Raw genomic sequence first — 22,736 nt, 5'->3', positions numbered from 1 at the left:
CCTTCCTACTCTCCTTTCACAAGTGTAAGACCTGCAGCAGAACCTCAGATCTCTTGTCGCCTACTCCTGCTTCCTCCCTCCTTTATCTTTCACAAGTGTTATCCTCAATAACCACCACTCATCTGTCAGTTTGTTGTACCATGGTAGCTTGCATGTTGCTATGATGCTAGAAGCTACCCCACCACCAATATTTCAAATACCAACAGGGTCACCCATGGTGGACAGGTTTCGGTAGAGCTTCCAGGCTAAAACAGACTAGCAAGGAAGGCCTGACAATCTATTTCTTAAAATAAGTCAATGAAAACCCTATGGATCACTATAGAACTTTGTCCGATATAGTGCCGTCTAGATTGGAAGCACTCAAATTACACAGTGGCCATTATATATCAAGTATCACAATGACTATGAAGATGGTGCAGGACCAAGCAATGCTTTGTTCTGTTGAATATGGGGTCCCCATGAGTCGGAGCTGACTCATTGGCAACTAACACAAAAACAATCCCCAATAAACCACTTGTATTTCTAAGTCCATCTTGCTATCTGCTTCTTGTATAACTCAAATTGACACAACAACTAACACTTTTAGCTTTCAACACCCCTTAACAAATGATTTTTTTGCTTAATCTGAAAGTTGCAGTTGAACACAATCTAAGAATCTGGTCTGAATTAGCATCTTTGTCCTTCTCCCCATCCACAGTTACTACTGAATGAGTGAGCCTGGGCAGCCATATTTATACATGTGTTCTTAGACTAGGGTGTTAAATATAAGCCAATCAGGGGATCTTTCTTAAGAATTTAAAGTAAAGAAACTGTGCTTATACGGTAATGAGAACTGGAGCTGCAAGTTCATATTTAAGGTTGAGGCCAGAATCGGCACCATGCTAATTTCAAGCCTGCTATGAGGAATCAGAAACTAAAGTCCTTAGAGAGGAAGCTCATCTGCTGTAGATAAGGAGAAACTAGCAAAGATGAAAAACTACAGCATTACAAAGAAACTGGCTGTTGGATGACTGTACAGTTCCCTCAATCCTGGCTGCACAGCCGGTTGCTGGGCTCCTTGAGGCCCCTCTATGCTCCTACATCAAATCCCCCAAAATTAAAGCCAGTTTGAGTAATAAAATGGTTCCCAGGACAACCGCTCAAAAGCAGGTTTCTCCACTCATTCATCTCAGCCTGACCTTTTTCTTTTTCTGGAAACAGTAAAAACAATTTAGAGTTAATAGCAAATGGAAACCTTTTTGTTCTTATCCCACTGTCTGCATCATATAAGGTGACATAGCACAATTGAGGTAAATGGTCTTGAATAGCATAATGCTAATACTTTCTTTTTTCTTCTTTTGCTTTGTATTTCTAGTCCACGTTCTCACAAATCCACTAAAATCCAAAGTACTTTGAGATTTCCTTTTCTAAAATACAAAATGCAAGTGGCCAGACAAACTCCGAATTACAATTCATTTCAAAAAATATTAATCGCATACCTGTTATGCAGCTGGCAGTATGCTATTGCCTATGAAACTGACAACTATAAACATAGCCCAGTGCATCTGATCTTAATATTAACAATATCCTTCAGTAGAAAACAAACACATACAAAAAAAAAAAAACCAAGGTATCAAGTTCGGGACACTGCAGGCACTTAACGTTTATTGCTGTTAAGTGTTAATGCTACACAAAGCATTAACTTTGACAGCAATCGTTGAATTTCAGATCTTTCCAGATAAACCAATTATTTTTTTTTAATAGTTTCAAATGTGTGAGATCTGTCAGGTCGATTGGTTGGTGAACTTTCTGTAGAAAGGCTCCGTGTTTTAAATTTGCAACTTCTTATTCTCTATTCACTGGGTTGTAGTTACCTAGTGTACTTGATTGAGCCTCGGGACCATGAAGCAGGAAAATACAACATTCTAGAGGTCCTTCTTTTGCTCCTAGAGTACTTATACTTTTTATCTTGTTGGGTTAATTCCTTACCCAGTGTAATCTGGACCACAGAAATATCAATATATTAAACTAAATTTAATGAGAATATCACCTGTTTTAATGGTTGCAGCAGTATATTGACAGGGAGCTGCCAGAAATTCAAGCCAGACTCAAAAGAGGACATGGAACAAGGGATATCATTGCTGATGTCAGATGGATCTTGGCTGAAAGCAAAGAATACCAGAAAGATGTTTACTTGTGTTTTATTGACTATGTAAAGGCATTCGACGATGTGGATCATAACAAATTATGGGTAACGCTTTGAAGATTGGGAATTCTAGGACACTTAATTGTGCTCATGAGGAATGGGTACGTAGACCAAGAGGCAGTCATTCAAACAGAATAAGAGGATACTGCATGGTTAAAAATCAGGAAATGTGTGTGTCATGGTCTTATCCTCTCACCATACTTATTTAATCTGTATGCTGAGCAAATAATCCAAGAACCTGGACTCCATGAAGAAGAATGTGGCATCAGGACTGGTGGAATACTCATTAACAACCTGTGATTTGCAGATGACACAACTCTGCTTGCTGAAAGTGAAGAGGACTTGAAGCACTTACTGATGAAGATCAGACTACAGCTTTCAGTATGGATTACACCTCAACATAAAGAAAACAAGGATCCTCACAACTGGATCAATAAGCAACATCAGGATAAATGGAGAAAATATTGCAGTTGTCAAGGATTTTGTTTTACTTGGATCTGCAATCAACACCCATGGAAGCAGCAGTCAAGAAACTGAACAACGACTGGTCTGACAGAGACTGGAGGAACCCCCAAGACTATAGCCCCTGGACACTCTGCTAACCCAGAACTGAAACCAGTCTTGAAGCCCACTTTTCAGATTAGACAGGCTAATAAAACAAACAGAAAAATAACACAAGTCAGAAATGTACTTCTTAGTTCAATCAAATATACGAGACCAGTTGGACAACTCCTGTCCAAAAGCAAGACAAGGTAGGAAGGAACAAGAACTGGATGAATGGACACAGAGAACCCACGGTAGAAAGAGGGAGCATGCTGGCACATTGTGGGAACTGCAACCAGTGTCACAAAACAATATGTATATACACTTTTGAATGAGAAATTAATTTGAGCTGTAAGCTTTCATATAAATCATAATAAAGGAAAAAAAAAGATGAGGCATGCAAACAAGCAAGCACATAGGAAAGGGAAGACAGCACATGACAGCCAAGGAACCTAGGTGTGGAAGCTGAAAAGAGACAAGAACCTTCCCCCAAAGCCAGCACCCTGAATTCGAACTCCTAGCCTCCTAAACTGTAACAAAAGAAATTTTTGTTCATTAAAGCCAAAAAAGAAAGAAAGAAATCGAATGAGGTATCGCATCAGGCAAATCTGCTGCAAAATGCTTCTTTAAAGCAAAGATGTCACCTTGAGGACTAGGTGAACCTGACCGAAGCCATGGTATTTTAATAGCCTCATATTCATGCAAAAGCTACACAATGGATAAGGAAAACTGAAGAAGAATCGATGCCTTGGAATTATGGTGTTGGTGAAGAATACTGAACACACCACAGATTGCCAGAAGAACGAACTAATCTGTCTTGGAAGAACTACATTACCAAGCATGAAGTCCCTCTCCAGGGACTGGTCCCTCCTGATAACACGTCCAGAGTATGTGAGGTGAAGTTTCACCAGCCTCGCTTCTAAGGAACACTTTTCTTTGGTAAAGTAGTTGTTGTTGTTATGTGCTGTTGAGTTGGTGACTAGTAGCAACCCTATAGGACAGAGTAGAACTGCCCCATAGGGCTTCCACGCAGCTGGTGGATTCAAACACCTAACCTTTTGGTTAGCAGCCGACCTCTTAACCGCTGTGCCACCAGGGTTCCTGGTAAAGCAGAGGGTCAGTGAAAAAGAGGAAGACGCTCGATGAGTGTCTTCACACACACAGCACAGGGGATGCAACAATGGGCTCAAACATAGCAATGATTTTGAGGATGGCACAGGACCGGGCAGTATTTTGTTCTGTTGTACACAGGGTCACTATGAGTCGGAACTGACTGGGTGGCACCTAACAACAACAACATCACCTATTTTATTCTGGTTGACATCCTAAATTTATCGAAATCATTTTATCTAACTCAGAATGAAAATAAGCCAAGCCCACCAAGAATAATTTCAGACATACTCCAAAATCTTTTGACTCTGTTAGAGTCTAAAGATTTTGGAGTATGTCTGAAATTATTCATTATCCATTTATTCACAGGCATTTAAAGAAATTCTTGACCAATAAGGTTTGAGAATTTAGAATATTGTTTGGTTATGACTTTTCAAAACACAGCTAATAAAAATATTTTAATGAGCTAATTTGGAGGCTCTGCTTTTTTTTTTTTTTTTTTTTTACTTGTAACAGTTTCTCCCCGAGTCCAGTCCCCTTTCCTTCTAATTATCCTATCAAAGTCACCTTCCTAAAGCTCAACCTGGATATGGTTCCTTCTATGCCCAGAAATCCTTATGCCTCCTTACTACCTGTGTGGTGCAAATGGTCAATGCATTCAGCTGCTAAGTCAAAGGCTAGAGGTCTGAGTTCACCCAGAGGTGCCTCGAAGAAAGGTCTGGTGGTAATACTTTTGAAAAATCAGCCACCAAAAACCCTAGGGAGCACAGCGCTACTCTGATACATACAGGGTCGCCATGAGTCGGAGTCGACTCAACGATAGCTGCAAGCGCCTGCTCAGCCTGAAGCTCAAGGCTCTTTGCCCCTCTCTACAACTTCTTTCCCACATCTTGAAGTTAAGCCAACTTCAACTACTTTCCACTCACTGCTCTGGACTTTGGAGCCCTGGTGGCACAGTGGTTAAGAGCTCAGGCTGCTAACCAAAAGGCTGACAGTTCAGATCCACCAGCCACTCCTTGGAAATCCTATGGGACAGTTCTACTCTGTGCTATAGGGTCGCAATGAGTTGGAATCAACTTGAGGGCAACGGGTGTGGTTTGGTTTATGGGCCCTGGGCTTTCCAACCTCTATGCCTGGAATGACTATCCCCAAGAGAGGCTTATCAGACCACCGCTCGTGTCTTGGTAGTCCAGAGCCTACATCTGAAGCTCTCTCGTAGCATTATCCTGTCCTTGGATTCTCTTCTTTCATGAGGCTGTAGGCTCTTTGAAGACAGCTAGGTACTTGGATTTGAATCCTGCACTTTGTTTTTCTATGACGCCAGGCAAGTTATTTACCATCATTAATCACCGGCTTCCCCAAATGAAAAATTAGTATAACAATATTTCCTCATAGAATTGTGGTGAAAATTACATGAGATAGGAAGTAGGAAGTGTCTGGTCCTCAAACATATTAAAGAATTTGATTTTTTTTCCTATCAAATTCTAATTAGTCAATTTAGATTAGAGCTGCCTGTGGTAAGACAACATGTCATGTCTTTTACTTTTTTGGGGGGGAGGGCAGGCTAGTCAGAATCAACTCGATGGCACTGGGTTATAGAATATAAATGCAAACATTTGAATATTTCACATTAATTCTTATTTTTCTCAAAGAAAAGCATTACTTTAATTATTCTTCCTAGCAATGAAGAGGGAAGGAGAGAAGCATGGAAAGAGAAAAAAAGGGAGAGAGAGGTGAGGAGTGAGCAAAGCAGGCAGATTGGGGTAGGGAAGAGAGAGAGCCAGAGGGAAAGGTAAAGAGATCTGATGCTTTTATGTAAGAGAAATGGAATGTTATTCAGCTGAAAACACAGAAGTGCCTCCAAGATACCATATTTATAAAACCCCATTCCTTCAGATTTCAGAAATACTGTAAACACATCAGCCTGCAGACCAAACAAGTGTTTCCCAACTACTCCCTGCTGCCGCTCCCAAAGCTTTCTGAAATGACCTGCCCATAAATACTGCAGATGAGCCCTAAGCAACTGCTTGTCTGTTTTCTTAACACGGCTTGGCCGGGAGTTGTGGAGGTTGGCTCAGCAGTGCCTGACCAAAGCGCCTCACAACTTAGCACTGGGCAATACACTTTGCTGATTGGGGCTGTGAGCCAAATTGGGCCTTGGCTTTCTGAAGAAAAGAATTATCCTAAATAACCACAGTGAAAGGAAGAAGGGGAGGTTCTGTTCTAGTCATGCAAATGAATTTGGCTAAATGCTATCAAATTTAAGCCTCCGACAATAAAAAAAAATAGACACCATAAATTCGAGAAAAACATCTCAGCTCCTAATTTCTACATAATGTTACTGATTTGGTTCCCTTTTGGGGATGCTGAAGACTTCCCAAAAAAGCAACCTGCATTACTTTTAATCTCCCACAGAGCTTGGCTCTACATCAGTCACACTAAGAGAATCTAAAAACCTCAAAACGCATTAATCTCCAGTGAACTAGATTTTTGTAATATATTTCTAGTGTTTTGGCAAAGTACTCCCATGTCACTAACTTAATTGGTGGCAGGTTATCTTCCAGTTGCCAAATAAGCTTTTCCTATTGAAGAGTCCAAAACAAAAACATTCACTCATAAAGGAATTTAATAATTTGGAACATGAACATTAAGTATTTATTTGAAAAACATTTTCCATTTAAGTTAAATGGCAAATCAGGTATAGTAGCTTCTTGCTACTCATTCTAATTTGCACTCACAGTCATTTTTATTCATCATATTCAAAGACATTGCTACAGGAAACTATTTCACAAAGTACTCAGAAAAATATATACAGTCTCTCCAATAGAAAGTTAATTAAAATAACAAAGCCAGGTGATATAAAGATGAGATATGAAACAAGTTGACATGTATAAACACAAATAAATAAATATGTACATATGAGTCTTCGCCAACAATGGACAAAGAAAATCTACATGGCAAGCCAGGGTAACAACAAAGGAAAATATCTCAGGATCCTAGAGTAAGACTCTATCTAACACGATGTAGTTTAAAAAAACAAAACAAACAAACAAAAAAAAAGAGTCTCTGAATTGATATTATTCTCAAAGTTAGGTTACACTACATTGTGGGTGTTCCACTAAATTCATGTCTTAAAGGCAGGCAAAAGCTGTTTATTTGGAACTGAAGGTAGAACTTGGTTGACTTTTTCATCTATTTGCAAATGTTTCTATTCAGCTGAGTCTTCATTTCCTCACCTGGATACTGAAAATTTCTGAAGTGGAGCTGACATTGTTGTCAAATATGAAAAAAAGAAAAAGTTTTCCCAGATCTGGGTATGATTAGAAACCAAAAACAAAGTCATTTTTGAAGTGATGCCTTAATTACTATTAACTAAGTAAGCACTTTGTGCATAAATCTCAAAGGAGAAAGCTAATTAAATTCTATCATGTATCCCTAAGGTTTGGGGGAAAGTATATAAATATTCAGTGAATATTTAGGACTAACTTTCATCTATATGTAACCTCCGCCAAAGTAGCCTGTACATATACACCTATAGAAAAGGGTCTGGCTCTACTATAGTGAATCTTACAGACTTTAAGATTTCCTACTCTCTTCTTCTGAATACAACCCTCCCCTGTTAAAACCAAGCTGGGTAATGCTTATGTCTTCAATGGTGGTGTTCCAGACTACTGCAAAACCGAATGGTAATAAAAACTCACCACCACATCACGTCGTCTTTCCTCCGAGCCTGGCAAATAGCTTCATGATGGATAAGTGAGAGACCCGTTGACGTGCTGCGTAGCCTGGAAGCTCTCCTACGTCTCATACTGAGAGCTAACTTTCTATGCAGAGGGAAAGGCCTCTAAGTGCTCAATTCTGGCCTCCGCCTTTCAGCAGATTGGTTTAACCAGTTATTTCTTCTTTTTTCATCACTTACGCTGCAACCTCCCAGAGCCTGATGTTTCCCAGAGCAAATGCAGAGCTTTCTACTGGACGGATTTCTAAGAAACTGGACACAACTCCATCATTTAAAAAAAATTAAAATGTGGTCTCCTATATATTCACAAGCAAGAACGCACTACTCAGGATAGTTTGAGAGCTACCTAAGCTGCTTAATATTATACATGGCTTGTGTGCAGCAGCCTAACCCATAAATAACACACTATTTCTCCAGCCAGACCTCCTCAGGCTCTTACATAATACATTCAGAGGACTTATGTACAACTAGATTTTAGAACAGGAATTGTAGACTCGCATGTTTGACCTCTTGGTTATGATAAATCACCTATATGTCTCAGTTTCTATTTCTCGGAACAAAACTCTTGAAAGGGGAAGAAAGAGGCTTTTTATTTGTGTGATTGGAAATGTTTCAGCAAGGACAGGACCATAAAGCCTTAATGACTGCATGTCTCCTAAAAGGGAGAGAGTATTGTATACGTGGCAGGCCTGCTGGAAACTCTCCTTCCTCGCATGAGCCTGTGGGCTCAAGACACATTAAAAGAGCCAGAGCAGAGGCAGTACAAATTCATTCTTAAACACCTATTGGGAGAGCCACATTGATGGAACATCAACCCTAGACTTGACTCAAATGTATAAGATTCAATTCTAATTAATGATGATTCTTAAGCCTGGTGTCTTGGGTATCTTTAAGGCATATGAAGGATAAATTAAAGATTAGAAATTTCTATAGCCTCATTTTACCTAGGCCAAGATTTTGGGAAAGGTTTCTTTCTTAAGTTGTGGTCCAGAATGTTCAGCATTTGGTATGATCAAAAACCTTTTTAAATCTTTGGGTCAGACATTAAACATTCTTTTCAACATGTGGCTGAAATTTCATTGAAAAAGAGAAAATGCTACTGTGATAATAGAAACCAGTACTGGGATGGGACTTACGGATATTTGAAATATTTGTGTGCTTTTTATTGTTGGGAAAGATGGAAGAAATAACTACATCCAAATCTAGCTATTAGGTGGGGGATGAATGAGCTCTAACCTAGGGTTAGTTTTACCTTCACCTCTCCCTTGTCCTCTGGTTTTAATGTTCCCCTCTGAGTTCTGATTAGTCTGACTGAATTTTATATATATATATATATAAACTCACATTCCTTATAGCTAATGAGTCACATTTCTGTCTGGATGATGGTCTTAGAGATTGTGAAATACTTCCCCATGGAAGAAACACACTGAGCAGGTGAATTTTGCCTTTCACAAAAGCCTTCTTAACAAAAATATTCCTCATAGAAATGCAGTTACCTAGGTACTAGCACATTTGTATCTTTTTTTTTTTTTTCCACTGCATACAGATCTCCACGTTTCTACAGGGTAGTTCCTTCTCTTTATATTACAGACATTAAAACTTCGTGCTGTGGCTGAAAGTGTCTGACATGATGATATTTTTATAGAAGTTATCTGAATGGGTGTTGCAATAATCCTTGACCTTATCAATGACCTGATGGACAGGGATGATTGATGTTTGTTCTCCATCAGCATGGGTCAGTTTTGATGAGGACTTTTCCATGAATGCACTGTCTGCAAGAAAAGATACAAAAAAAATTAGGCTGCGAGAGGAGCCACTGACATGCCTGACGAGCTGGTGACATGCCATACTGAACACTTCCATTTTTCCATTAAAGAAGTACTCAAAGGAAATGAAGCACTGGCTCTTTCTTAAGTGGGTAATATGCAGCAATAAAATTCCAGGTTTTTCATCTTCAAAGTACATTCCTAATATTCACTGAATGTTAATTTGCCTCCTAGTAATTTATGTTGGGGTTTGTTTTAAGAAATGTTCTCATAAATGGTATTTTTTTGAAGAGTTAACAAATTAAGAAAATCAGAAAGTTACTTCCAAATTAAAAAAAAACCAAACCCACTGCCGTTGAGTCGATTCCGACTCATAGCAACCCTATAGGACAGAGTAGAACTGCCCCATAGAGTTTCCAAGGAGTGCCTGGTGGATTTGAACTGCCGACCTCTTGGTTAGCAGCTGTAGCACTTAACCACTATACCACCAGGGTTTCCGCTTCCAAAATATATGTGACAAATGGCTCAAAGAAGAGGTGATAGATTAGAGAATGAATTAAAATATTCTCAAAAATTTATGGAAGAAATAACATGATGTCTGAGAGATGTTTTCAAAATAATACAGGGAAGGTAAGAAGGGGATAGGCTTATAAGGGTTGATAGGCACAAGCTGATTAATTATACTAACTTCTCTAGTTTTATATATGCTTGACATTTTCATAGTAAAATTTTTTTATAAAAGTAAAATTTAAAGGATTTTGGAGAATAAAAGTGAACACAAATAAACGTGAAAGGCTAATCTGAACACATTTCCTCATGGTTTTTAGCTTGTGGAATAACTGGAATATAAAAAAAAGGCATCTTTTAAATTATTTTTTTAATTATAGAAATAAAAATTCTTTTCATCAAGAACACTTTGAATAAAAATATATCTGTTTTATGAACTACGCTACAGCCTCAGGATAATATTACTACAGACAGCAATAATATCAGAGCAATTTATATATAATAATAATAGACCACTATATTTTAAATTTCTGTTCTGAATTTTTCAGTGCTATATTGTTTTTCTAAACCCCAAAGCTTTCTAAAATTGGCTCAGATAGTGCTCTGAAATTTGCTCAAGTGCCATTATCTATAAATACATATAGTTGTCTTCATATACCCTGGGAGCATCTTCTAAGTACCTGCCCTCCCTCCTCTCCCGACACTCTGGAGGGAAATTCTACCCTAAGATTAACCACAGAAATTTCACACTGATGACAAAGCTAATATGACCTTTTACAATGTGCTCAGTCCCCCCAGTCATATGCTCTCTGTTCAGTATGGAAAAAGCAGAAAATCCATCCTGAAAAGATGACTTAAGGAAACATGGCTCCAAAATTGCAATGTTCAATTTGTTCAATATGTTTCCAATAAGCTGGACCTAGCATGTGATGAAACAAAATCCATCAATAATTGGTCAAAACCATCATCATTATATCTGTTGTCTTTGGAAGCTATTTCAGTTGTCCAGCTGTTTGCCTTGTGTTGGAGGAGATACTAAATATAAAATGAGGGCTAAAATAGAAAATGGTGTTCTCATCCCACACTAAAGGAAGCAAAAGAGAGGAACAGATGATGATTCATGGAAACACTGTGCAGACTGAAACATGGTGGAAAGATTATGTCCCAGCGCTGGTGAGGCGTTCCTGGGATTCAGGATATAAAGCACCCTCCCCACTCTGCTGCCAGCAAGCTGATCGATTCTGTGCTTTCTTCCAGCTCATATATTCACTAGCCATTGGTTTTCTTTGGGGGATTTTTCTAATGACTTAAATCCCAATAATGAACAATTTATGCTTCATATTTTTAAAAACCACACATCCTTAGAGAAAGTTCAAGGATATACGCATTTGTATTCATGGACAATTTCCAGGGGCATGTACTTTCAGAGATTTTGACCAGCAACATCCCAAAGATGTGATCCAATTTTATGAGTCTTCACAGTCTAATAAAGTAAAAGTCTGAACAGGGGCTGCATTTCAATATTTATGGCATTCCCCGTCTTCTCATTAGACATTCAATTACGAGCTACAAGTTAGAATCGACTGGACAGCAACAGGTTTTTTATCTTTTTAATATTGATTCTGATTAAAGCTGGAAAATTGAAAACCAGGGGCTAGGGAAATTAACTATTATTTGACCTATGCTAAAATTTCAAGCAGATAAAAATCCTCGAAAAGCAGGCTTGGAATTGACAATTTCTCTTTTATGACTTCTATGAATGTACCATGACATATCCAGTAACCCATAACAACAATGGCAAGTAGAGAATTCCACTTCTTTCTTTAACAAACCTTCTCTCAAATGCTGCTTTCTGTCATTACTTTACCTGACATGTGACCCACTAACTCCAGGGCATGGTACATTTCCTAGAAGGAGCGGCTTGCAGACACCCCATGCAGACAAGAGCCAGCACAGCACACTACCATTTGCAATCTCAGAAATTCCAATTCAGTGCAGGAATGTCATTGTGCTAGCTTAGAAATATGATAAAGAAAAAGCAATTTTGCTGGTGCAGCAAGAGTCTTAGCTTAATCCATGCAAAATATTCTCTTCACCTTGTAAAAAATTCATGCATTCAAAAAAGTAATGAAAGTTTACCTGGATGATCCACTTTTGTTGAAGGAATGCTCTTAGAAGACATTATCTACACCATAAACATATGAATGTCTAGATCAATTCCAAGAAATAAACCAACTAGATATTCATGGTGATATGCAGTGACTCTTTGCATACCGAGTGGTTCCAAATATACCAGCAGACCCGTTGAGAACTGGCCAAGTACCAGAAGGCCACTGGGAAATCAGATGACTGAAAATCATAAAATATTATCCCATAGAAGTCAAGTCATAGCTGGCTCTATCCTTATGCTAGCTGACAAGAACCCATCTAGCCCCAAGTGTTTGTTATATGAGAAATAAAAACAAACATATATTCTTTAAAGAAAAAAACAATCACTCTGAAAAGTAAAGTTAACCTTTGGTAGCTCAATTTCCGCACCTCCTCTTTTATTTTCTAGTCAATTTTCTTTTCTTAATAATTCCAAAGTTCCCCACATTCCAAATTGTCTCCCTTGCTATCTTCTCTCCCCCATTTCATAGTAGCATTTCTTCGGGCTAACTATTCTCCAGTGTGTTAAGAAGAAAACAATTCCTATTCATTCATAATTGACTGATAATGAGGTGAAATGACTATCTGATTTTAAGTTTGATTAAGTAAAAAAAAAAAATCATGTATTATAAGAAAAGGATATTCTGTGCCACAGAACCGCCAAGTAAGCAGACTATTGTAGATTAGAATAAGGTGCCTGTCATCAATTTTCTTACATCAGGTATCCTTAAGCAAGGGTACACAGAACTCTGAAATTTAGGCAAAACTGGGTGCATGACTCAGAGGCTGTGCCTTATTCTGGAAGAATAACTTTCCTTTGACTCTTAAAAATGCCCTTGACTCCAAGAAACTTTTAAGAACTGCTGTCCTAAGCTTCTCCAAGTTTCAGATCCTTCTTTAATTAATTTCAGAATTAACCAACTCCCTAAACACTCAAACTTTTTTTCCACAGTGCCATCATAAAGACCAGGGCATGGCTGCTCCAATAGCAAGGCAGAGGAAGTGGTGCAAGGTGGGTAGGGTCATCTATAACTCAAGTGTTTGCAATATGGGCATTTATAGATCCATTACACACCACATTCTTCACTACCTATTTCCAAAACATCAAATATTAACCTCTTCTGTGCCACTCACTTCTGCTCATATTTAATAGCCAATTTTTTTTTAATTTCCATTTTTCTTTTGGAAGAGTTTTTAATTAGGAAAGTGCTGCATGCTAACAGTTGTCTGTTAGAAGTTTATTTAGAATTTAAAAGTAGTGATTCTGTTATTTCTCGTTGAAGTTATTAAAAGATTATACCTTTTCACACCACTTACTGGCTAACAAGCACTGCAAAAAAATTCTTTACTTCCGTGTTGTTGTCAGTATTGTTCATACACATGCTCAGTGGCAGAACTTGTAGTCACAGTGAAGTCACATGACAAAACAGGGGAGGAACAAAGGCTGTTTGTACCACTTGTACTTTCAGTCTTGTACCACTTTCCAAATATTATGCTCTCTATTCTTTCATATTTGATCAGCGATTTAAACAGCAACTGCCGATAATACCATCCAATGGTTCAGAACATAAGTCCTAAATGTAACCATATGTGCTGGATGGTGCTTCTCCCTGTTTCTATGCCATTTTGTCATGTATCTTTCGTGGCAGCCTGAAATAACTGGCAACTCAATCTCCATATTTTTAAAATAAAAAGACAGAACTTTTAAACAAAATACTGTAATTTTCGCAGAAAACTGAGCTTGGTATCAAATGATATTACAGTAACATTCAGAGTTGATGATATAGACTTGGTTGTAAAATCAACAGACAAAATATTCACAAAGGTGCTGGATAAAGTCTTAAAATAGACTATGATTTTCGTAAATCTAAAAGAAGCACCCTATTTGGCACTGTGATCCATTAAACTTCAGGATATGCCGATTTTCTCAATGAAATTATAGTTAGAACCGGAGAACATCTTTACTATGGCCAGAGTGACTCACCAGTGTGGCTATTCCTCTTGAAATAGGTGGTAGAACTGGATTTAGATTTGGATGTAAGGTAGGTTGAGTTGGAACCAATGGAGCTTGATGACAAAGATTTTCCTAGATTATCAGAACTTTTCTTGATGATATTGGTAGCTGTCTTACTCCAATCTGAAAGAAATGACATCGCTCTCCATCAATCTGCTTTATGCACAATATGCTCTGCTTTGAAAGAACATCACTGCATTATTTAAGTAACTTATCTGGAGCATTTGATCTTCTGATATGCTGTCAATGGCTCAGAGAAGAGACTTACATATAAACAATATAATAAACCGAAGAAACAGATAAATTTCTTCATTTGATCCTGAATATATGTTGTTGGGAGCCCTGGTGGCACAGTGGTAAAAGCAATTGACTGCTAACTGAAAGGTTGGTGGTTTGAAACCACCAGCAGCTCCATGGGAGAAAGATGTGGCAGTCTGCTTGCCTAGAGATTTACAACCTTGGAAATTCTATCGGGTCACTATGAGTAAGAATTGACTCAATGGCAGTGGGTTTGGTTTTATATGTTGTTTAAAATCCCACTTTAACTGTGAAAAAAAAAACCACTATGATTTAAAAAAAAAAAAGTAGCCACTGAAGGCAAAAATAAACAATAAAAGGGTAATATTTTTCCTTCAGGTATTTTTTACACAGAAAAATCTCTCTGCCTCATAATGCAATTGGGGAATCTTAAAATTTTGAAAACATGGGTATGGTATAGTGGAACTTCTTGATATCTGAGGTGTTACATCAGACATAAAACCATGGGGAAGTCATTTAACCTATCTGGACTTCATGTTTCTCCTTTGCACAATAGGTGGGTGAGGTCTAAAGTCTTCAGATCTCTCCTAGTCCTAATATTCTAAGATTTCAACAAAGCAGCTTTACATGCTCCAACTTTATAACTTGCTACCGTTGGGACTAGATAGCTCTAATGATAAAAGACCACATGGCAAAAAGTTCCAGAGTACTTTTAGATATAAAAACAAATGAACAACATATGTTCTTTACCTGAGTTGTCAGCTAACCGAAATCTCCCACAACAGAGATGTCGCCTCCACTGTTTCTGAACATTCTCTTTCATAGCACAATGGAAGATAAATATAAATAAGCCTGTGGCAAAAGAAGATATAAATATTCAAGTCAACTGCTCCATTTTTAAAGATAAATCTTATACACTACATGGATTCATTTTAAAATTTTTACACACGAATCACTAAGAAACAAACAGCTTAAGAAAATGAATCTTAAAATATGTAGTAGAAGTTTTGATCCTTTAGAACAGATTACAAAGGCTCTAACAGAACTATAATGATAACAAATAATTACATGGCTCTGATTCTGTCTTTGCCTGTTCTGCTAAGCATTCGTTATGACTTAACATAAAATTCAAGGTGAAATAAACAATATTCACTTTAGAAAGCACTTACTATTTTCCTTATATTTGTTTTAAAATCATCTAAAAACTTCAAACGATTTAGAAGAGAAAACAGAAACACTCATAAGCTAATCATCTATTTTCAATTTGTGTTTTCTGAGCTATTTCACGTATATATTTTATTATGGTTGTAATCATAGTGTACTCGGTTGAGCCATAGAAAACTGGTATTTTTGTAGGGAAAAAAATGAATAGAAGACAACAAATTCATGTGGCTCCATCTAATATTTTTACTTCCTGACCTGCTTTAGTTTTCCAACATTTTAACACTGAAATATTTCCATATTATGGTCACTCCCAGTGCCTATAAAAAACTAATGGTATCACTTGTGCTTTGGAAGTCAACTTTTCAAGGATTTTCCTTCTGCAATTGAACTATCTCCTTGCTACCTCATCCCTCTATTCCTCTATCCTTGGTTATTCCCATTACCTTACAAACATATTCTACCGAATATCTCTGAAATACGAACCAAAAATTCCTCCCTCAACCTCCAATCTTCTTTAAGCTTCAACATCTCCATTTCCTGTTCCAATAAAACTTTTGAAATGGTTCATTTTTGCTGTTTCCACTTATTTTTTCTCAACCCACTCACAAATGGGCCACAAATGGTCTTGTAAAAATCACAGTGACTCCCATATTGCTAACTCAATTTTCCATTCTGATTATACTAGACTTCTCCCAGCTGCACTCAACATAGTCAACTATTTCCTCATTCTTGAAATACATTTTTTCCACCACTTTTTTTTGTTGTTGTTGCAAATTTGATCAGAATTCCTTCTTGGTCTCCTTAATAAATTCCTGTGCTTTACCTTTAAATGTTGATGTGTACATGTGCTCAGTCCTTCGATCTCTTCTACAGTTACACTGTTCCACTGAGTTCTAGTCTCATGCAGGCAAATAGTGTAAGTACTATAATGCTGATTTTCACATTCATCCACACTCTCTCTTATCCTCCCCACCACCATAATTTGAACTTATGGGATGTCTTCACTTGGCCGTATCTCCTCTCAACAGCATCTCAAACCCCAGAGTCCTAAACGGAAGTCCTCTCCCTCACTACCCTCAAACCACACTTGCCCTTCTTCTGCTTCTCAAAATATCAAGCTTATTCCTGTCCAATACCTCTTTGAATGCTCTTCCTTTGATCTTTCTGTAACAGGTTCCTACTGTCATTCAAGTCTCAGGTCAATTGTTAACTCCTCAGAGAGGCCATCATTCAGCATTAATTTTTGTTTGCTTACTTTTAGCCTCCAGTCACTCTCTTTCATATACCTATTTTCTTCACAGCACTAATGAGTACCTGATACTCTTGTATTCCTTATTCATTCATTCACTGCTTTGCTTGACAGTATCTTGCTAGTAGGTAACAGGCTACTAGTTTATTATATTAAGAGAACAAGGGTTATTATAGTAGGTAATAACAGGGATGTTCATCTATTCGATGTTCTGTTGGCCGGTTCCAGAACAATGCCAAGATAAAAGCTGGAACACAACAAATTTTTTTCTTCTTAATTGTGCTTTAGGTGAAAGTTTACAGTTTAGGTTAACTTCTCACTCAAAAATTTATACACATTGTTTTGGGACATTGGCTGCAATCCCCACAATGTGACAGCATACTCCCCCTTTCCACCCTAGGTTCCCTGTGTCCATTCCTCCAGTTCCTGTCCTTTCTTGCCTTCTCATCTTGCTTTTGGACAGGTGGTCTCGTATATTTGATTGAACTAAAAAGCACATCCTTCATGTGTATTGTTTTTTGTTTTACAGGCCTGTCTAATCTTTGTCTGAAAAGTGGGCTTCAGGAAGAATTTCAGTTCTGGGTTGGCAGCGTGTCCAGGGGCCATAGTTTCAGGGGTTCCTCCAGTCTCTCTCAGACCCGTAAGTCTGGTCAGTTCACGTGAATCTAAATTCTGTTCTACATTTTTCTCCTGCTCTGTCCAGGACTGTCTGTTGTAATCCCTGTCAGGGCAGTCACTGGTGGTAGCCAGGCACTATCTAGTTCTTTTGGTCTCAGGCTGGTGGAGTCTCTGGTTCATGTGGTCCTTTAGTTCTTTGGGCTAGTATTTTCCTGTTGTCTCTGGTTTTCTTCATTCTCCTTTGCTCTGGGTGGGATGGGACAAATGGATATATCTTAGATGGCCGCTCATAGGCTTTTAAGACCCCAGACACTACTCACCAAAGCGGGATGTAGAACATCTTCTTTATAAAACATGCTATGACTTTTTTTATGACGTAGTTTATAAATCTCCCCAGAGACCATGGTCATCATGCCCCAGCCCCAGCTAATCAGTCCCTCAAAGTGTTCGGATGTGTCTAGGAAACTTCTACGCTTTTGTTTTGGTTGAGTTGTGCTCATTTTTCCTATATTGTATGCTGTCCTTCACTTCACTAAAATTGACACTTGTCTACCATCTAGTTCGTGATTTCCCGTCCTCCTTCCTCCCCACCCTCTTAACCACCAAAGAAGGCTTTTTTCTGTGTGTAAACCTTTTCCTGAGTTCTTGTAATAGTGGTTGTCTTAGTTATCTAGCACTGCTATAACAGACATACCACAAGTGGATGGCTTTAACAAAGAGTTTATTTTCTCACAGTCTAGTAGGTTACAAGTGCAAATTCAGGGTGTCAGCTCCAGGGGAAGGCTTTCTCTCTCTGTCGGCTGTGTAGGAAGAAGGCCCTTGTCCTTAATCTTCTCCTGGTCGAGGAGCTTCTCAGGCTTAGGGACCCCGTGTCCAAAGGACACGCTCTGCTCCTCGTGCTGCTTTCTTGGTGGTATGAGGTTCCCAACTCTCTACTTGCTTCCCTTTCCTTTTACCTCTTGAATGATAAAAGATGGTGCAGGCCACACCCCAGGAAAACTCCCTTTACCTTGGATGGGGAGGTGACTTGGGTAACGGTGGTGTTAAAATCCCACCCTAGTCTTCTTTAACATAAAATTACAATCACAAAAAGGAAGACAACCACAGAACACTGGGAATCATGGCCTAACCAAGTTAATGCACACGTTTTTGGGGGGACATAATTCAATCCATGACAGTGATCTCATATAATATTTGTCCTTTTGTGACTGACTTATTTCACTCAGCATAGTGCCCTCCAGATTCATCCATGTTGTGAGATGTTTGCCTGATTCCTCATTGTTCTTTAGTGTTGCACAGTATTCCATTGTGTGTATGTACCATAATTTGTTTATGCATTCATCTGTTGATGGGCATTTAAGTTGTTTCTATTTTTTGCTATTGTGAATAGTGCTGCAATGAACATGCGTATGCATGTGTCTATTTGTATGATGGCTCTTATTTCTCTAGGGTATATTCCCAGGAGTGGGAGTGCCGGATCCTACGGTATTTCTACTTTCAGCTTTTTAAGGAAGTGCTGTATCATTTTGCAAAGTGGTTGCACCATTTTATATTTCCATCAGCAGTGCATATGAGGAACTCAATAAATTTTTGTTAAGTGAATTACTATAACCATGATTAATCAATCCTCTATTGTAGTTAACTGAACACATATATGTATATTTCTAATGCATTAAATGTGTTTGGGGATGGGGAGTTAAGAACAAGAGAATCCAAAAAAACAGAAATTAAGGGGTGATAAGAATACAATGAAAATACACTTAAGGCTTAAGTTTCTGAAAAACATGTAAGCAAGTTGCTGAGGTACTTCCCTGGTGATATACTATGTCTATATAAAGGAGAGGTTTTTGTTTTTGTTTTTAATTGTGTTAAAATATATAAACATAAAATTTGCCATTTTAGCCATTTTTAAGTGTACAATTCAGTGACATTAATTACATTCACCATGTTATGCAACCATCACCACTCTCTACTACCAAAATGTTTTCATCACTCCAAACAGAAACTTGATACCCATTATGAAATAACCCCAGTCCAGCCTCCCTCCAGCCCCTGGTAACCATTAATTTACTTTGGTCTCTATGTACTTGCCTATTCTAGGTATTTCATATATGTGAGATCATATAATATTTGCCCTTTTGTGTCTGACTTATTTCACTCAGCATGTTTTCAAGGTTCATCCATGTCATAACTTGCATCAGAACTTCATTTCTCTTTATGACTGACAAATATTCCATTGTAGGTATATATCATATTTTGTTTATTCACTGATCTATTGTTGATAGACACTTGGGTTGTTTCCACCTTTTGGTTATTGTAGTTAATACTGCAATGAACACTGTTACACAAGAATCTGTTTGCATTCCTGCTTTCAAGTCTTTCTTGGCATATAGGAGCAAGCACTTTCACCACTGCATCTATTTGTTAAACATTTCAATTGGTATTCTGTCCGTTCCTGGAGCCTTGTTTTTCACCAATTCCTTCAGTGCAGCTTGGACGTCTTCCTCCAATACCATTGGTTCTTGATCATATGCTACCTCCTGAAATGGTTGTACATCGACCAGTTCTTTTTGGTACAGTGACTGTGTATTCCTTCCATCTTCTTTTAATGCTTCCTGCGTTGTTCCATATTTTTCCCACAGAATCCTTCAATATTGCAACTTGAGGCCTGAATTTTTTCTTAGTTCTTTCAGTTTGAGAAATGCCGAATATGTTCTTCTCTTTTGGTTTCTAATTCCAGATGTTTGCACATTTCATTATAATACTTTACTCTGTCTTCTTGAACAGGTTTCACAGACAATGGTACATAAATTGGATTAAAAAATCTGACATATCTCCTCTAAAATTATGTGGTAAAGAAGTCATTTAAATGCTCTATCTCCCATTATGAATAAACGGGATAAAATTAGATAATAAGCATGAGAAATTAGAATTCTTAGTAATGAATATATTTTTAAATTCCAAGATAATATATTTATACAAATTCTTTAGCCCTGAGATAGTTTTCCATTTCCAATCAGGACAGAATTCTCATAATAGGTTATTTTACTATTTGTAGTAGCTAGCCTTTTTTTTTTTTTTACATGAATTTAACTTAGTCTGGCAATAATTACTGTACTAAAATTCTTTTAGAATAAAATATCCCTTTTATGGGAAAATCAGCACAACTTAACCACAGCAAAGTCACAGAAGCTTCATATACACATCTAAACTCCCTAAGGGACCAAGTTACTGAGCTGAGAGCTGTGGATCATGGTTTTGGGGAACACCTAGCTCAACTGGCATAACATAGCTTATAAAGAAAATGTTCTACATCCTACCTTGGTGAGTAGCATCTGGGGTCTTAAGAGCTTGTAAATGGCCATCTAAGATAATCATATTGGTCCTACCCCATCTGGAGTAAAAAGGAATGAAGAAAACCAAAGGTACAGGGAAAGATTACCTAAAGGACTAATGGACCAACTACTACAGCCTCTACCAGACTGAGTGCAGAACAACTACATGGTGACCGGCTACCACCACCGACTACTCTGAGAGGTATCATAATAGAAGGTCCCAGGCAGAGCAGGAGAAAAATGTAGAACAAAATTCAAACTCACAAAAAAAGACCAGACTTCCTGGTCTGACAGAGACTGGAGAGACCTCGAGAATATGGCCCCCAGACACGCTTTTAACTCAGTACCGAAATCAGTCCTGGAGTTCACCTTTCAGCCAAAGATTAGACAGCCCCGTAAAACAAACAATAATACACGTAGTTCAATCATGTATATGAAACTAAATGGGCACACCGGCCCAAAAGCAAAGATGAGAAGGCAGGAAGGGATAGGAAAACTGGACCAATGGAAATGGGGACCCCAAGGTCCAGAAGGGGAGGGTGCTGACATATCCTGGGGTTGGCAACCAACGTTACAAAACTATCTGTGTATTGTTTAATGAGAAAATCATTTGCACTGTAAACTTCCACCTAAATCACAATAAAAAATAAATAAATAAAATATCCCTTTTAGAGTTCAGCCATGGAAATGTGGAATAATACACATGAAAGCACGGGAAGAAATTCTAACCACTTCAAGAAAGAGGAGCAGAAAATGTAGCAAGAAGGCAAAAGGTGTCAGATGCTAAAATGAGAAAAAAGAAGCTATTCCTTCTTTAGTTTTCAGGTTTTTTTTCCCCCATCTAATAACAGATTTTAAATTGACGGCAGTGGGTTTAATAACAGATTTTGGTGCCAGAAGGAGAACTACAATTATAAAACTTTAGAGTTCTACACTGGCATCCAAAGGAATTTGTCTTATTTCCCACTCCTGCCCCTGCTCTTTCTATCAAATTATTTATTTTCCTTTGAGGACCTTTGTATCAACCATACTGCATTTCAAAAAGTTTCTTCATAAAACCCATTGTCATCAAGTTGATTCCAACTCACAGTGACCCTACAGGACAGAGCAGAACTGCCTCATAGGGTTTCTAAGGCTATAATCTTCAGGGAAACAGACTGTTACAATTTTCTCCGAAGGACCGTCTGGTGAGTTCGAACAGCTGACCTTTAGGTTAGCAGCCAGGTGCTTAACCACTGCACCACTAGGGCTCCTTCATAGCACCACGGAAAATTATGTTCTTCTATCTTTCTGGAAAGGGCTTTTTAAGTGGCGACCTAGGACTATGGTCTTCATGGTAGTTTTATTTAACTGATCAAGGACTAGGGAAGGCTGCCCCATAAATTTTGGAAGCTAAAATAATCCAAATGATTGAATTCACACCTAAAACTTTTACTTCATCTTAACAGAGTAGTGCTAGCTTCATGAAATCTTTTTATTTCACAAAAGAGAGCTCACAATGGTCCTTTTTTTTTAGTGAATTTTATCCTGAAAAACCACCACTCTGAGGAATCTGAGTCAAAATTCCTCAGCAATCGTTTCTTCAGCTTGATAACTGCCTAGATTCTTTATTTTACCTATATGAACGCAAGTACCATGCCAGACCAATAAGAAAAACAAAACCTTAAACACACTTTAAAGAAACGCATTCCTAACCAGTCTCCTATCTCAGCCCACTCATCTCTGAATTCTTAGTGAAAGAACCATCTTTCACTAACCACAGGTATATGATCTTTTTTTTTTTTTTAGACCAAGATGTGAGCTCAAGATGTCTTAATTCTGGGTACCTTTTGAAATTTTCTCATTTAAAAATAAATAACACTTTTCAATTGTGATGGGGGAAGATGGTTGCAACTATGTGGGGCAGTGAGCTTGCCCATAGGTATTATCAGGGATGGACATGTAATAAACTCCACTTTGCCAAATCCTCCTAGAGAAGCATACAGGCCAAGGCTGGTTCAGCGGAGATGGTGAAGGGACACCAAAGAGGGTGTTCTAAACTTAAGGGTGAGAAACACTGTGAAAAGTCTCATCAAGCAGCTGGATTTGATTTCTGTTATC

General features: G+C 38.1%; 1 protein-coding gene across 9 annotated transcripts in view; it reads right to left on the bottom strand.

Moving 5' to 3' along the window:
• Window positions 1-6,438: 6,438 nt before the first annotated feature.
• The window catches only part of ADGRG6 (adhesion G protein-coupled receptor G6), a 160,325-nt gene continuing 144,027 nt past the window's right edge, over window positions 6,439-22,736 (bottom strand). For 4 of the 9 annotated variants that reach the window (XM_049902379.1, XM_049902374.1, XM_049902381.1 and 1 more), the window contains 3 exons: window positions 15,021-15,122; window positions 13,983-14,135; window positions 6,440-9,349 (listed from right to left, as the gene is read on the bottom strand). In XM_049902379.1, the coding sequence (XP_049758336.1) occupies window positions 9,171-9,349; window positions 13,983-14,135; window positions 15,021-15,122 (434 nt within the window). In that variant the 3' untranslated portion in view covers window positions 6,440-9,170. The other 5 variants (XM_049902385.1, XM_049902406.1, XM_049902414.1 and 2 more) reach the window with 3 other exon arrangements.

Source organism: Elephas maximus, chromosome 1, assembly GCF_024166365.1.
Source record: "Elephas maximus indicus isolate mEleMax1 chromosome 1, mEleMax1 primary haplotype, whole genome shotgun sequence".
In the NCBI taxonomy this organism is placed as follows: domain Eukaryota; kingdom Metazoa; phylum Chordata; class Mammalia; order Proboscidea; family Elephantidae; genus Elephas; species Elephas maximus.
The sequence above is the reverse complement of the archived record's forward strand: the minus strand, read 5'-3'. Positions and strand labels throughout refer to the sequence as shown.